The sequence below is a fragment of the Aspergillus heteromorphus genome (assembly GCF_003184545.1).
Source record: "Aspergillus heteromorphus CBS 117.55 chromosome Unknown BO70scaffold_33, whole genome shotgun sequence".
Lineage (NCBI taxonomy): Eukaryota > Fungi > Ascomycota > Eurotiomycetes > Eurotiales > Aspergillaceae > Aspergillus > Aspergillus heteromorphus.
In genome coordinates this window covers 274,015-289,081 of record NW_020290438.1, presented here as the reverse complement: position 1 = coordinate 289,081, position 15,067 = coordinate 274,015, and the positions used below count along the sequence as shown (strand labels likewise).

Genomic DNA, 15,067 nt, shown 5'->3' with positions numbered 1-15,067 from the left:
AGCCGTCTTGCGTCTCCCTATCCTTTTTTTTATCTTTCATTTTTGTGCTTTTTCCATCTCAAAGAGACGATGCAGTGTTTCCCCGAACCAATAAGACCAAGGCCAGTGACTATGTGATCAAGACATCATATAATAGATGAGCAAGTAAGAATCAAAATCCACTTCGTTGCATATCATTGTATATGTATCAAGGTAGTATTGTCTATTTATGCAAGTACAATTAGATGTAGGCAATATGTACGTCAGTCGTCAAGGGGGGAAAAAACGGTACAAGGGTCCAAAGGGGTGTTTTAGACATGCATGAACGCCCGCGATATGCAAAATGACTCCGAGCCGTCGTCTTCTGTTGGTCGTCCCAGACCACCATACCCAGCCAGTAACCAACCAACCAACCACTTCACTCAGCGCCGTATCTGTACAGTTCAGTTCGTCCACCGCTCCCTCAGTCCCTAGACCTGACCTCCGGTCTCTCCTCCTCTGTGTACGGCTGACCTTCCTCGGACGGAACCTCGTGGTATGCCTGCATACGACGACGGCGGAGATACCAGTACGCCCCCGCCAGAAGCCCGCCCACGGAGCATGCGACCAGAATGAAGATCAGTAGGCCACCGATCCCGTGGATGACCTCATTTGCCTTGGCCATGGTTTTGGCGGCCTCCTTGGCTTTCTCCTCGGCCTCCTGCTTGGCCTTAGTGGCGGGGTCTATCACGTCCTCTGCAGGCTTCTTGGGCGCGTACAGGACTGACGGGTCATCGGCCGTGGGCTTGAGATCGCCCTGGAATCCGGCCAGGCGCCAGTTCTGCGGCGTTTCCGTCCGGTGCAGAGCCGATGTCCCCAGGACGTTGCCGTCCTTGTCGACCGCCTCCACGGACACCCAATCCATGTAGCCGTCTGCGATGTACATGGTCTCGAAATCGAACTTGGTTGTGTTTCCGATCAGCACCGGGATGCTGTGGCGGTCGGCCCGTGCATAAAAGTTCCAGGATGCAACATCGGTCGCGCCGTTCCAGCTGACGTGGAAGATCGTGGCTAGGTCAGTCTCATCGGTGCCGTACACGGAAGCAACCAGGTCCGGCGGCGCGCTGGGGCGGCCGACGAAGGGGAACTTGTACGACCGGTAGGTCGAGAAGCGGCTGGATGAAAAGATGGCTTGCATCAGGACTTTGCCTTCGGGAGAATGCTCACTCTGCATTCCCCGCTCACTCCATCCGACAAAGACGTTGCCATTGGGCAGATTCTGAACGCTACCGCGCAGCCGGGTGAGGCTGCCATCGGGGCGGTTGTATTTGTTAACCAGCCGGGCTGTCATAGGGGTGGTCGTGGTGTCAACCTGCACGAACATCGCGGCCGACACGTTCTCCTCATTTTCAGATTCGTCCGAGGCATTGTTGAGGAAGGAAATAGTCGCGTGGGTGGCGTTGGACTCGACGAACCGGGCGTGGTGCTGCTTCGAGAACGTAAAGTCTTGAACGAAATCCGAGTATTTGCCACCAAGGCGCCAGATGATGTGTCCGTCCACCCCGGAAATTAGATAGAGGGTGCTGGTGAATCGCGCGGACAGAAGGTAGTCGCCGTTGGCGTTCTTGTCGATGGAGTTGACGTGCACGTAATCCCAGCCCGGAGCGCCAGAAGGAGCCCAGTTGGCGCCCACTTTCACCGACTCATGTATCGGGATATAGCCGAGCGAACTCCATTCGAAGAGAACCTCGCCGGTCGCGGTATCCATCTCGACGAAGCCTCCCGCGACGATCCAGCCGTACTCGTTGGGGCGGCCGAGGTCTCCCAAGTCAACCCATTCGTTTCGGTAAGCGCACGCTAAAGCGGTCTTTCCACCAGGGAGGACGTTGAATTCGTGCATGTTGAAAGTCCCCAGGTCGTTGGTCACCGGCACAGCATTTTCCATGTCATAATGGTGGTCCAGGATGTAGCCGTAGCCCTTGTCTGCGCCGTTGTCCTGGTAGGCATGCTGAAGGATGAATGAGAGGTGAGACTGGTCATCGATGGTGTTGACGGCTTTGAAGTCGAAGATATTGCGGTTGTCGAACATGCAAGAGCCGGCCCAGATAAGGGTCTAATGATTGACGGTTAGTGAGTGGGCTGCAGCTCTAGGGCCGCATTCCTTCGTCGATGGACTTGCTCAATGGGGGAAAGAGGAACATACGCCATCGGCATCGTAGATGTAGGGTCCAACCTGGCACGGCTTCCATTGCTTCGTGGGAGTTTCTGGGTCAATCACGCCATATGGCGCAACGAACCAGTAGCCCGGGCTAACGGATTCGCGATCGTAGTAGGCGATATTAAATTTCAACGCTCTCACTTCCGGCAGCTGGGGGATCGGTTAGTACTTTTAAGAAGGTCGATCCCATGCTGGAGTCCCTCCTACCGTTACAAAGGACATCATATCATCGTCCGAATCGGCCTCCGCGATGACATGGCGAAAGGAAAGAAGCAGCAGAACCCAGAAGAACAGCATGGTGAAGGAGTGGCTAGGAGAGGAACACTTTCCTCCCCAGGGTATGAAGTGAAGAGCTAGAAGAACAAGGCAAAGGGCAGCGGAGAAGAAAGAGGGAGGGCAGCGGGAGGCGACCGGGTCATTAAGACGGTCGTCTTCCGTCTAGCAACCAGTTGCACGTCGGGCGACAGTCGAGGGTATCTGGAGACTGGAAGATCTTCCTGGCGCGCAGGGAACAAACAGGAGTAATGTACGGACTAGCAGAATGGAGTGCGCCTGCAGAACACTCCATCAAGGGCCTCCGCCGAAACGGGATATTGTCAGAAAGCACAACGCGACCTGGGCTAAGACTCCGCAGGGGATTACGGAACCTCCATAATTTGCCGGGCACGGCCAGTGACAACGTAAGTGCTGATACGACCGCTGACGATCAGGCGAGGCGGACACTCTTGGCAGCGTTTCGGACGGTGGAGCTACGGCCCACGATGTGAACTTCCTCGGTGCAAGCGACGCTCTGATTGCTGGGTCAGCTGTACCCGGCACTCACCCGGGAGCCGTGGACGCCGGTGGTCCATCATACTTTGATGAGATGTCCAGGACTCCGGTAGATAGTGGGTGAGTGGTGGTGGTGATGGTACGCCACAGGAGTGAGTCCTCCGGTCGGTCTACACTGGAAGTTTGGGCCGTAGCCTCTCTTTGCCCCCGCCCCTTCCCCCTGTGCATTATAACAACCAGAGGGCGTGTGTTTTATCCGCTAGAGACAGCTGGGACGGTGGCTAACTCCGCATGGCTCGGATTCGGGTGTAGGGGATGCTTTTTCGATTTCCAGGGCGCGAGCACCATGAGTTGCCCTTTCAAGAAATCTAGACCGACCCCGAGTAATGGGCGTGGGCTGGATTTGGATTGACTTTTGAGACCCATGATCATGGTCTGATTGCTTCATCATTTCAAGATCAGGACTCCGGTACTACGGAGTCGATAGGTTGTCAATTGGCGACGGGACCACGTACTCCTTCCCTCCCACCTTCTTGGCGGAGTGAGCGAGAGTGAGCGAGATTGGCCTTCAAAGGCTGCAAGCGGATCAAGCCAGGTTTTTCTGGAAAGGTGTGAACTTTGAATACCCGCAACTCAACCACGAGCGAACCGTGCCGCCTGGGGAATTGCTGGGTGGATGGGCGAATGGGAGGGAGGCCCGTCTGGGTCGTCGGAAGTGGTCGGCTCCGTTTCATTTGCCCATCGGGGGAGCCTGAGCCCATCCCCCAGGAGGAGCGATCGACATTCGCGACAGTGGTGGCAGCGAGGATTTGGGACTGTGAGAAGGACCTGTTCTTGAGTCGGTCCGTTGAGTCTTGACACCCCTTTTACCAAGCAACATTCGACTCTGGAGTCTGGATTGTCTTGGAGGGGGGGGGACAAGACTGGTTGAACCATCGTTCTCGTCCACTGCGCAAGGGGTGGTACTAGATAGTAGAGAGTAGAGGGAGGAGAGAGTAGTATACTTTTGTCTTACTCTTACCCGGTATCTACCCAGTGAAAAGCGCTGGGTCGGAGATCGGATCGAAGGCCATCGCGACGGAGGGAGAAAGAAGGTTGGAGGTTTGGATAGATCGGATGACGCGGAGGGAAAGAACCCATCGCTGGGACGTGCCTGGCAGCCTGGGGCAGCCACCTGACCGCCACGTGTACGAAAGTATCTCTACTTTGTTCTGTTCGATAGATGCGTTCATACTGCTGTATCTAAGTATCTAAGTACCTGTTTCTCCCTGGGGCACTCCCTACACACCTAAGCAACCCACCTCATATTATATATGTACTGTGTAGATACTTCGTAGTTAGGTAGGTAGCAGAATCTGATACTATGTATCTAGATGCAGTCTGCACGATGCTGTCATGCCAGCATGGTCTACGTAAGTAGGTCAACGACCAGTCCCACCACTCGCCCTCGTATCCGTTGCGGTGAGTTGATCGCTACCAAATATCTACTCCGTACAGTCTGATCCACTCATCAGGCATATCCGTTAAACGAGTCCATTAACCTATGGGGTCAAGCTTCTACCAAGCTACTGGGTAGTACTTTGGTACAAGAGCCAATTCTAGTAATTGATCCGTAGCCTCCCCGAAAGCCTCCTTAGTGGAAAAGGGATACCAGATAGATAGATAGACCCCGATGCGCCGTGGATTCTTGCACGTTGGCCATGAGCAGCACTGACAGCAATACCAACGATTACGAGTCCAGATGCCTCTCCAATTCCCTAGGAGGCGTAGCCTTGAATATCAGGTTCCTTGAACGTCTTCGGCTTGTACCTGACGACCTCGGACAGCGCCACCAGCACGAGTCCTTCGGTCCCTAGCATATCATCCAGACCCAGTTGCGGGGGAAGTAATTGCCCGCACACCTGGTGGAGGTCAAGTCGCGATGGATCTCCGGGCCCCTCATGACTTAGCGCGTCGACGATAAGCGCCCATGTAAGTGGATTGTACAACACTCCCTCGTGCGGGTAAACCCCCCCTGCTGGCGAGTAAGCGCAGATGGTCTGGAGATGGTTATTGGACACACCGACTCCGTGCGTATTCTGCAGGATTGCGGACGCATGCCTTCCACTCATCAGCTGTACAATCTCGTCGAAGGAAGAATAGATGGTTGTTGTGGGGACATACGCTGAGTCGCCCCCAGTGGCCCGAAGGGTGCGGACGAACTTGGTGTCCCATCCCTGCTGCCAGAGGGCAGGAGTGCAAACGGTGCCCGCCAGCCACGGACACGCCAGCGTGCTGACCACCGTCCCTCGGAAGTCTGGACTCACTGCAATGAAGTCGTAAACCGCGTGCCGGGTCGAAGGCCAGTACTTGAATGCCCACTGGGTGTTCAGCCCTCCCTGGGACCAAGAGATCACAGTAACCGGGCTCTGGGAGAGGGTCGAAACGTAGTTGATCGCATATGCTATGTATTCGGCATTGACTTGGACGTCTCCCAGCGAGGCTTGGGGAACATTGACCCAGACAACGTCAGCCCCAGGGATGGCGCTGCCTAGCTTTGCAAGGTTGGAATGGAATGCCGTTCCCCCGGGCGCGGCGGTCCCGGGGACCAGGATTATGGGCTTTGTTCCATTTTGCCCATACATAAAGGATGCTGGCAGATAGACAGCGGCGCGGAGATCCCCCTCAGTGATTGAGTAAGGTGCGTCACCGGCTGCTTTGAAGGGATATATCATCAACTGGACCGGTATGCTGGGGTTCAGGTTGTGGACTGAGTTGAAGGGGGCGTTCAAATAGTCATTCAGAAACGTAAGGATATTGGACGGTATCAGGCCCGAGGCGATGATTTCGTGTGCGAAATGTGACAGAGTCGCATTGGTGCTGCTGGTGAAGATCGCTTCAATCTTCCTCCACGCCTGCTGCACCGGTGCATCCTCCGTGCTATAGATGTTCTTGTCCCCTGCAATGCTGGATATAATCTTGGAGACAGTATCTGATACCTTGTCATCCACCACGGGATCTTGGGCCGCGCTCGACAGGACAGAGATGAGATCAGGGCTCGAGGTGGATCCGGGAGAGTCCTTGCGAGACAGGGGAGAGCAAAGCACCCAAGGGCTCGCGAAGAGCCAATAGAGGAGACATGCCTTGGTAAAAGGAGCCAACCTCATTTTCTGTCATCAACGCACACGTGAGACAATTTTCAAGAAGTATTCTCACAAGACACGCACTCAGCACTGAATTTAAAACAGCCGATGAAGGACAACAGCACGGAATATCTCCCTATCTCTTGGATGACCAGGGCTCCATATGTTGATTCGACTGACTATTCACTCGCGGACCCCAGACCTCTTATAAGCCGTGAATGCCAAGAGCCAGTGGCAGATAAACTCACAGAACTGCAGGCCTGTGAATTCACCGGACAGCGAAGCTATTGGACGCGTCTCCACTGGAATAAGTGCATGATTATTCCAGGGTCAAGCCTTTCTGTCTGACCATCCCATGTGCCGCCATACATACCCCAGACGGTGTGCCAAAGGGAGAAGACTCCTAATCCATCGCTTGCCTGACAAGGAATAGTAGCCGGCACCTGTCATACCATAGGCCAGCCGTCTGAGCCTCATTCATAACACTGCTCTGGGTCTCTGGGTCTCAATCCACTTCGCACTCGGATATTATAAGCGATGGGTGTCAGAGCCGCGGACGTAGATGGTCAACTGACTGCATTTTAGGCGCTCTGAACTTGATTCAGCTACCAGAATGGCTATACACAGTCATTATCTGCTAAAACGGGAGGTTGGCCGGTCTTTTCCCATTCGAAGACAAAACTCCGAGAGGGTAGTGGTTAGGGAATGAGGAAAGGAAATATTTGCATCCTTATCAACGACACAACCTGAAGAAACTTAGGCTGCAGGGAACCCAGGGGACTGGTGGAACCCCACAGTCTCAGGTCATATGCGTTACTGTGCAGGGGGGTGGGTTGAGCCACTGCCAAAAGTCAAGAGCCATCACCGAGCGCAACCCAATAGAAATATTCCGGACCAGGGAGGTTGAATGAAAATACAGGGCGTGATCCTGCAGTGACGATGCTTTGTTACCTCGAGATGATTTCTTCCCTAGGAGTTCGGGGGGTATAGTATGTGCTACTCGATGCTCGTGCTGTGCTCGTGGAAGACCTAGGGTCTTCAGGACCTTTGTCAGACGCCCCCCCCGCTCAAGTGTCTGGGGCCTGCAGTTTGATCTTGCTTGGAAGGAGTGGGGTCATCTGTGATCAAGCCTGTCGGTTTTGAATCAATCGGCCAGCCTTGCACTCCGCGAGCTGTTGAGAATAAACTCTGAAAAGGGCAAGGCAACAGCAGACTGGTCACATACCTCTCCTTCTCTAGTCCCTTCTTCTGTCCCTGAGTATATCGTATGAACTTCCTTATTGTGGGCTCATTTGGTCTTTAGGCCCCTTTTCGATCGATGCAGTGCATGGGCCTTCCATTGCTCGACAATGTCGGAGAAAATAATCCAGTTGAATGTGTACCCCATGCGGGCGGCTTTTACTTCTGCCCACACGATTATACGGATAGACTGGCGGCAACCTCTAAATGCTGCTGATATCCTTTAGCGATCACGATTACCCACGATCTCCAGCAGCCCTCAACCCAGGAAAAGGGTTCCGAAAGTGCTTCAAAAGTGCGAAGCCACGACTAACCTGATGTCATGCCTCCGTTCTTTCTTCCAGCTCGAGTCGAGAAAGTAAAAAGGATACAAGGTCAAGTCAAGGAAGTATGGTAGGTGAATGTCACTCCCACCTGCAGGAGGGTGGGACAGGACATATCTGTTGGTCACTATCATGCCAAAGCCTACTTTTGCTGCGATCATGAAGCAGCATGATGCCATCGAGACTGTGTTCCATGGCTTCCATTATTGCAACCTCCAAAAAACCAGAACGTATTTTGGTGCGTCCTGATTTGATATCAGGGACAGACTCAGGAGGTAAGCAATGTCACTCACTCTACCTTGAGGGGTTACGGTAGTCGGTGAAAGTCAATTATTCCCCCCAGAAGTAATTGGGATTGGCCATGGCCGATTTGACTTCCATGAACAAGAGCTTCGGACTCGTTGGGGTCACACTGGTCTGTCTTTCGGGCCGGACCACTGAGTTACAAGGGTAGGTTCTATGGTGTTCAGAGAGAATAGAGATACGCCGCGGCTCTGAACTACTAGTAGGGTACGCCAGGAGTTATTTGCGACCAGCACTGCAACTATGAATCTCATCCTGGGTTTCTTACCCAACTGGCAAGTGGCAAGGAGCAATGATCAGTTTCGGATCCTGGGGCATCGGAACAGTTCAAATTGCCTCGCGGAATGTGTGAGTGTATGCACGCACGCGAGCACGCGAAGAATCTCGGTCCTCACAGAAAAGAATCCTCCTACAGTATCAGTGACTCTGACAGGTGGTATGGTATGTGTTATGTGCGTAGCTTGCTTGCACCGGAGTGCCACCCACTGGAGGGACAGATTGATCGATGTAACAGGTAACACAGCCGACTACTGCAGGTAGTACCCTACTTGTAGATGCCTTGACCAGATATCTCACGAACGAGAGCAGAGGCACAGCGACATTTGCTGCTCGACCGAGGTCGTTGACCACGACACTACTCCATACAGAGGTAGTAGATAGTAGAGTAGGATGGTAGTCCGGCCGGCTTGGCAGGGTCTCAGGAATGTAGGAGTCGGATCCATGTCTCTGAGGTCTAGTGGGAAAAGGAATCCTCGGCTAGCCGGAGCGATGATCCTGCTGGACGGACTATACTGGAGTCTCTGGCGGAAGTTATTGAGGACACCGCGAAGGACCCGAAGACATATCTATCAGTCGTGGGAGCAGGAAGGACGGAAGGAAGGGAAGGGGAGGCAAAAAAAAAGAGAGAGGGGGAGGGGGAACGACCCGTGATCTCACAGGGTCGCGGGGGCCGCAACCCTCCAGCCGGTGTAACACCACAGACCCCGTCCTGGCCAGTGGGATGCGGGCCCACCCCCATAACTACCACCGTTGCACCCAGGAAGTGTCACATACCACGGCATGACGAACAGACTACAGACTGTCCATGCTGGACACGCTGGGGAATTTGAAGGGGGAAGGGGAATGTTATTCGATTATACTACCACTGGAGTCACTCCTACGATCACTTAGGTACCTTATGATGTAGGGAGACATAAACACTGGAGGCCACCTAGTAAGGTCAAATGGTTACTGAAACCGTATCTAACCGATCTATAGGTACACTCACTACTCTATCTTCTACAGATACCTACCTGCCCAAAGCCATGAAGCTACAACTACCTACTACTAGTTCAGCATCATCTACGGAGTTAGATAGTAAGTACTCCGTAGGGGTGACAGTTGATTACCTAAAATCCCCTGCTAGGTAGGATGCAACCTTGCTGATGTTTACGCAGCCTTACTAACTAACAGGCCCACTTGGTTGATCTCGCATGAGTAACTGAGTAGTAGTACCACATAGTACGGAGTACCACGTACTACTACATGGTTGTAGGTAGTACTTAGTTGTACTTAGTAGTACCTGCACCAGTCCTGTGGGGGGAGCGAACAATGCTGCACACTCAGTCAGAGCAAATGTCATCGGCATGGATATAACCTCGAGTACCCGTACTGTAACCATGGGATTTGTTCTGGAAAACGCCTTCTTGCTGGAGATAAGATGGTTGCAGATGATCCCAGTACCAGGGAAAGAGGAAACATACGCGTTTATGCTTATCTCCACTCAATGGATGGTGGTGAAGACAACGACCAGATCGGGTCGCCGACAGGTCTGCTTAAGTACTCAGGAGTACCTAGTAAGAGTATCTAGTTAGTACTGTAGTTTAATGGAGTACAGTGTACAAAAAGTAGGATGCTGCCCCAAGTTGGTTCTAGACCAATCCTGGAGCCGGTAGGTTTCAAGTAGAGCCCAATCTTGATCGCCAGAACAGTTCATCATCCATCTAGAGTCTGGTCTGGTCGATCTCGTCATAGCACCGGTGTAGCCATCACCGGGCCTGGTGGTGTGAGTGAGCATTGAGCAATAATTGATTCATTAGTATCACTTGCTATTCATTGCCATGCCTGCTGGAGGTTAAGGTAGCAATGGATCGTGCCTTCCCCGGTGGGTAAGGGAGGGGGAGGGGGGGGTGGAGGAACCTGTACACTGGACAGGGAGTACAGTACATAGAGTAAATACAATACCTGACACATCATCTGCCAGGAACCATACCTTCTTTCTCACTGGATCTACTTTGTGCCGACCGACGGGCGAGCAACCATGGTTGGTTAAGGTATCTAGTAACTAACCTGGTACCACGCTGCGACCTCACCCTGTATGGGGGAATACCGCTTGTAAGTTTCCCTGCCCTGCCCTGCCATCCGGCCATCCATTTCCAGTCTCATTCCTCCGTTTCAACCAGCATCGGCTCGATTTATCTATCCATCCCTCTTCCTCCTCCTCGCCTTTCTTGCTGGCATCCCCCTACCCCTTCCGATTCGACCCCAAACCTGCGGTGAAGCCAATCCATCTCTCACCTCGTCCCTGAGGAATGGACACGCGTTGTTCCCTGCTTGCTCCCCCCAGTCTATGGTCCCATCGCTTTCCGTCCATCCCTCCACCTCCACTACGCCGCTTGACGACTGGGAGCAGCAGCAGCAAGCAGTACTACTACTACCACTACTACCGCTTCGGCTACCACTACTAACTACTACTTCGATTACTACCACCACGACCACCACTGCCACTACTAATTATCCACCCGACTACTAAATAATACGACTTACGACTACCACCCCCAGACAACATCAACAACCTGGGGCCACACACTTCTTGGCTTCCCGCACTACTCAATTCAACTTGTTTTTCTGCCAGGGACTGTGAAGCCCCCCCCCTGGAAGCTGGTCGATCGACTCTCTTCTTCGAATATCCACCACATTATCTGTACAAGCAAACCCTGGCCCCCGACTCCCTCATTCCCTTTCCTATCGTCCTAACTGGCTTCCTGCCTTGCGGACGGTTTTCACTGCAGCTGGTGCAAGGATTCTGTGATTCTTTGTGGCAAGTGCTACCTTGAGTCTCGTACATACTACATCTATCCATCTTCCTTGAAGTGGGCCGTGGGCTACTGTTTAGCATTCCGCACCTGTGTGTTGCTGTACTTTTCACCCCCAGGATAACCATTCTGTTGACCTTCAACCTTGATCGAACCCCTTATCATCTTCAAGTCATCTTCCTTCGTATTCATGGCCCTTTGACTTGTCACATCAGCCCCTTGCCCATATGAGCGCAAATTCGCTTTGAATTCAACACCCACATCGACTTCCACACCTCATCTCATCTCTCGATTGATACAGCCTACGCACTCCCTCTTCTTTGCCTGAGGGGCCTGTTATCGTCTGACCATGCCGGCTCCACTGGTCAAGGTCCTGCATAGGATGCAGGAACTCTTCACAAACATTGTGGCCGCTCTGGAGGCAATGCTATTGTTCCCTTCCCTTTTTCGCGACCCCACCCGTAAGCGGCGGAAGCCTTTCCATGGAGCGTACTGGCGACGTCGGACTCTTGATGCATTCGCTGACGAAGTGGACCACCTTTTCACGGCGCCATTGTCTGTGCAAAACATGGTCGCAATGTCGGACAAGATCCGCGCACAGTTCAGAACTAGTCTACAGTCCAACCCGGTCTGCATGCTGCCTTCCTACAACCATGCACTGCCCTCGGGGACTGAAAAAGGCACGTATCTGGCCCTGGATGTGGGTGGATCAACGCTCCGGGTGGCTTTGGTTGAACTCCGCGGACAAGGGGACATGCACATCCTTCATGTCGCATCGTCATACATTGACAATGAAGTGAAGCTGCTGGAGGGGACGTTGTTCTTTGATTGGATGGCGGAGAAGATCGACTCGATGCTACATGAAGTTGGTGCCAACTACGGTCGAGAGGCCATACCCCTCTCGATCGGCTTGTCATGGTCATTTCCAATTGAGCAAACCTCTGCGAGCAGTGGTCTAGTCATCCACATGGGCAAGGGATTCCATTGCTCGAATGGGACGGTTGGTCTGGAACTGGGAGACCTCATCGTCCAGGCTTGTCGGAAGCGCGACATCAATGTACAGGTGGATGGTATCGTGAACGACAGCTCGGCAACCCTCCTATCCCGGGCCTATATCGACCCTAAGACGCGAATGTCTCTGATATTAGGAACTGGGACCAATGTGGCCATTCATTTCCCGGTGCACGAGATCGGATTGACCAAGTTCGGCGCCAGACCCCCGGGTTGGTTCGACTATGCGAAACATGTCATCATCAACAGCGAGATGAGCATGTTCGGCGGGGGCATTCTGCCAAGGACTCGCTGGGACGAGCTTCTCAACCGTACGCACCTGCGACCCGACTATCAGCCCCTGGAGTACATGATCACTGGACGTTACCTGGGAGAAATCATCCGACTTATAATTGTGGAGGCGGTGGAAGCTGCGCAGTTGTTCGGGGGAGAGCTGCCCCATTCAATGCGCGATGCCTACTCGTTTGATACCAGCATTGTCGCATCCCTAGAGGCGGACACGTCCCCGCTTCTGGCATCATCGGCGGCGCTCCTTCAGAAAGAGCATTCGTTCACCGTCCCTCCATCCGTTGAAGATTTGCGGTTCCTTCGACGAGTGTGCCAGACGGTTTCCAAGCGAGCTGCCGGATATTTGGCAACAGCAATTCACAGCATGTGGTGCTTGCGGAATGAGGTGGAATTCCCCATTGCGGTCACTTCGGCACCGCCGTCGATCAAGGAGTCTCAGGAGGTGACCGTGGTGGAAAGCGAAGGAAATCCCCTGAGTTTGTCAATCGCGTGCGATGGCAGCGTAATCAACAAATACCCTGGTTTCCGAGATCGGTGCCAGGCGTATCTGAACGACCTCGCCAAGGAGACCCATGTGTCGCCGGCATCCCTTGATGCAGCCACTGAACCGAGCGTTCGCCTCGACCCGGCACCGGAAAGTGCTATCTTGGGAGCCGCGGTGGCAGTTGCGGTGGCAGTTGCGGAGAAAAAGCTCGAGTAGACTACATTCTCTTGCGCATCTACTCGGCATGTCAGCTACATTTGCATTCAAGGTGTTTCGCGTCTGGTTTACATTTCATTCGCCCGCTTTTCGCGCTTGGTTTGGACACTGGCATTTCTGATTTCATTTCATTTCCTTTTTTTTTTTTTTCTTCGCGGAGGCTTTCCCTGGACGGCCAGGCTCTCGCATCGTGCTTCCATAGGGTATTGCCATTGCATATACAGGTTCAGAGGTCAGGAACGGAGCATTTGATCCTTAGGCGAGCGGCATAGACAGATGGGCTCGTGGCCCGGGATAGAAACTTGGGTGTGTACATAATGGTAATTATCAATACAGGACCACCGGATCACCCCTGATAACAGCAGCGGGCATGACGAGTAGGCTTAGTCTAGTTTAGATGCCGGAAGCTATCTATTTCGTGATGATCTTCGACTTGCGCGCACCCGGTCGGGTGTCGCGAATTTCTCACGCAGGCATAATCCTCCATAATAATACGAAATGGAGGAGGATGGGACCAGCTTGTTACAGTCAGTACCCACGACATGAGATAGGTAGTTACCTAGGTCCATCATACGCGACGTGCTTAAATCGGTTCATGGTGAATGAGCCCCCCTGTCCCGATCTACCAAGAATTCTCGGACAGACCTAGGACTGGTGTATCCTAGGAATTTACATCGCACAGGAAACAGATGGAGGAGGGGGAGGGGTCATCCCTCCCTGCATAGATCTTGCAACAGCTCCAGCATACGACGCTGGAAGCCAGACAAGTCCTCTCCCGAGAGAGTCTGCCGACTAGGATCGATGGCCGGAGCCGGCGGGGCTGGCGAAGACTCGGACACGAAGCCCTTCCTGAGACTAAAGAAGGGGATTTTCAAACCCCGGAGCTCGGCGATCATGGCCTCGGACATCTGCCTAGACGCTTTATACACTTTGGCGTCGTAGTTGGTTAGTTCGGCTCGGTCTTCTTCGACTGTCTGTTAGTGGGGGTCAAGCAGTAAGTCAGTGTTCTGATGATCAGGTAAGTGGCACACGCAGCGGGATTGAAGAGGAGGGGAGGGGGGGCATCTGCTGGCCGCCGTCCGCCTCGCCTCGCCTCGCCTCCTCTTTCGGTCTTGCTTTGGGTCGGTTTATATTTGGTAGGTACATACCGAGACTTGAGTGGAATCATCGACGGGAGCGCCGACAGAGCGTCTAGGAGGGGAGTAGAACAGTAAGCAATCGCCACACCAAGCGAGAACGAATGAGCGTGATTCGGTTCGTTTCAGAGCCCAATAACACCGACTCAATTCCAGGCCACTCACAGCACGGCATCAAGCTCCTTCTTCTTCTCCGTCCGAGCTTGCTGTTTCCGCAACAGCGCTTCGCGGCCCTGCCACCACTGCTTCTCGTGGTCATGCTGGCGCTGGATCAGCCATCGGATCCGTCGTTGGATGTCCTCATTCTGGGCCACGGTGCGCATGACGTAGCGTAGAGCGCCTGGCCAGGCGGTGATTGTTGATGGGTCCTCGGTGGGTTTGCCATTGGGGGGGGCTCCCGGTTGAGGTCCTGTCGGTATTGTGGGGACTGGTGCCGGGGGCTGCGGGTGAGGAGGTGTAGCTGTGGGAATGTGGGGGAGCGTCTCGGAGGGTTCGTAGGAATCGTCTTCTTCGGACTCGAGGGTCTGGGGGGTGTGAGGTTGTTGTTTTGGGGGTTGTGGTTGTGGTGGTGGTGGTGGTGGTTGCGGTTGGGATGGCTGCGGGTTGGACAAGGCTGATAGGGTTCTGAGGACGGAGGTCAGGTCTGCAGCGTTATAGTCCATGGTGGTGGTGGTGATGATGTTAATGTTATTTGGGAGGTCAATCTCATCCAGTCATTGGATGGTGACCAGTTCTGTCTCGGAAGAGGGGAGAGACAGTATAATGGTAATGGTAATGGCGGCGGTGGGAGTGGTTGGCGACTTGGCTGTCCGGGACTCTTAGTCTTCTTTCCCTCCGCTGAAAATTTGCCCGCCCGGAACTCGTCCACTTCAACGCAACGACTCAACAGACTCGCTCCCCTTGCCATCTTCTCCTCATTCTCTC

General features: G+C 53.6%; 5 protein-coding genes across 5 annotated transcripts; 2 read left to right on the top strand and 3 right to left on the bottom strand.

The window, feature by feature from the left end:
* Positions 1-165: 165 nt before the first annotated feature.
* On the bottom strand, positions 166-2,875 carry BO70DRAFT_365858 (uncharacterized protein). The gene is made up of 3 exons (XM_025544179.1): positions 2,384-2,875; positions 2,162-2,326; positions 166-2,071 (listed from the first exon to the last, which is right to left on the bottom strand). The coding sequence occupies exons 1-3, from the start codon at positions 2,471-2,473 to the stop codon at positions 443-445; spliced, it is 1,884 nt and encodes a 627-aa protein (XP_025395610.1). The 5' UTR covers positions 2,474-2,875; the 3' UTR covers positions 166-442.
* Positions 2,876-4,704: 1,829 nt separating this feature from the next.
* On the bottom strand, positions 4,705-6,093 carry BO70DRAFT_355922 (putative lipase; the record flags this gene model as incomplete). Its single annotated transcript, XM_025541913.1, has 1 exon — positions 4,705-6,093. The coding sequence occupies one exon, from the start codon at positions 6,091-6,093 to the stop codon at positions 4,705-4,707; it is 1,389 nt and encodes a 462-aa protein (XP_025395609.1).
* A 4,349-nt stretch (positions 6,094-10,442) lies between these two features.
* BO70DRAFT_148415 (uncharacterized protein) lies at positions 10,443-10,807 on the top strand. The gene has a single exon (XM_025538189.1). The coding sequence runs from the start codon at positions 10,543-10,545 to the stop codon at positions 10,723-10,725; it is 183 nt and encodes a 60-aa protein (XP_025395608.1). The 5' UTR covers positions 10,443-10,542; the 3' UTR covers positions 10,726-10,807.
* Positions 10,808-11,246: 439 nt separating this feature from the next.
* BO70DRAFT_148413 (putative hexokinase) lies at positions 11,247-13,205 on the top strand. Its single transcript, XM_025538188.1, has one exon. It carries the CDS (start codon positions 11,358-11,360, stop codon positions 13,005-13,007), a length of 1,650 nt encoding a protein of 549 aa, XP_025395607.1. The 5' UTR covers positions 11,247-11,357; the 3' UTR covers positions 13,008-13,205.
* A 751-nt stretch (positions 13,206-13,956) lies between these two features.
* BO70DRAFT_365853 (uncharacterized protein) lies at positions 13,957-14,880 on the bottom strand. Its single transcript, XM_025544178.1, has 2 exons — positions 14,156-14,880; positions 13,957-13,981 (listed from the first exon to the last, which is right to left on the bottom strand). Exon 1 carries the CDS (start codon positions 14,803-14,805, stop codon positions 14,305-14,307), a length of 501 nt encoding a protein of 166 aa, XP_025395606.1. The 5' UTR covers positions 14,806-14,880; the 3' UTR covers positions 13,957-13,981; positions 14,156-14,304.
* Between the last annotated feature and the right edge of the window lie 187 nt (positions 14,881-15,067).

Coding starts and splice junctions, on each gene's coding strand:
- BO70DRAFT_148413 (XM_025538188.1), top strand. CDS start 11,358: ATGCCGGCTCCACTGGTCAAGGTCCTGCATAGGATGCAGGAACTCTTC.
- BO70DRAFT_365853 (XM_025544178.1), bottom strand. CDS start 14,805: ATGGACTATAACGCTGCAGACCTGACCTCCGTCCTCAGAACCCTATCA.
- BO70DRAFT_365858 (XM_025544179.1), bottom strand. CDS start 2,473: ATGCTGTTCTTCTGGGTTCTGCTGCTTCTTTCCTTTCGCCATGTCATC. Junction 2,327..2,383: donor ATATGATGTCCTTTGTAACG/GTAGGAGGGACT, acceptor CCGATCCCCCAG/CTGCCGGAAGTGAGAGCGTT. Junction 2,072..2,161: donor ACATCTACGATGCCGATGGC/GTATGTTCCTCT, acceptor GTCAATCATTAG/ACCCTTATCTGGGCCGGCTC.
- BO70DRAFT_148415 (XM_025538189.1), top strand. CDS start 10,543: ATGGTCCCATCGCTTTCCGTCCATCCCTCCACCTCCACTACGCCGCTT.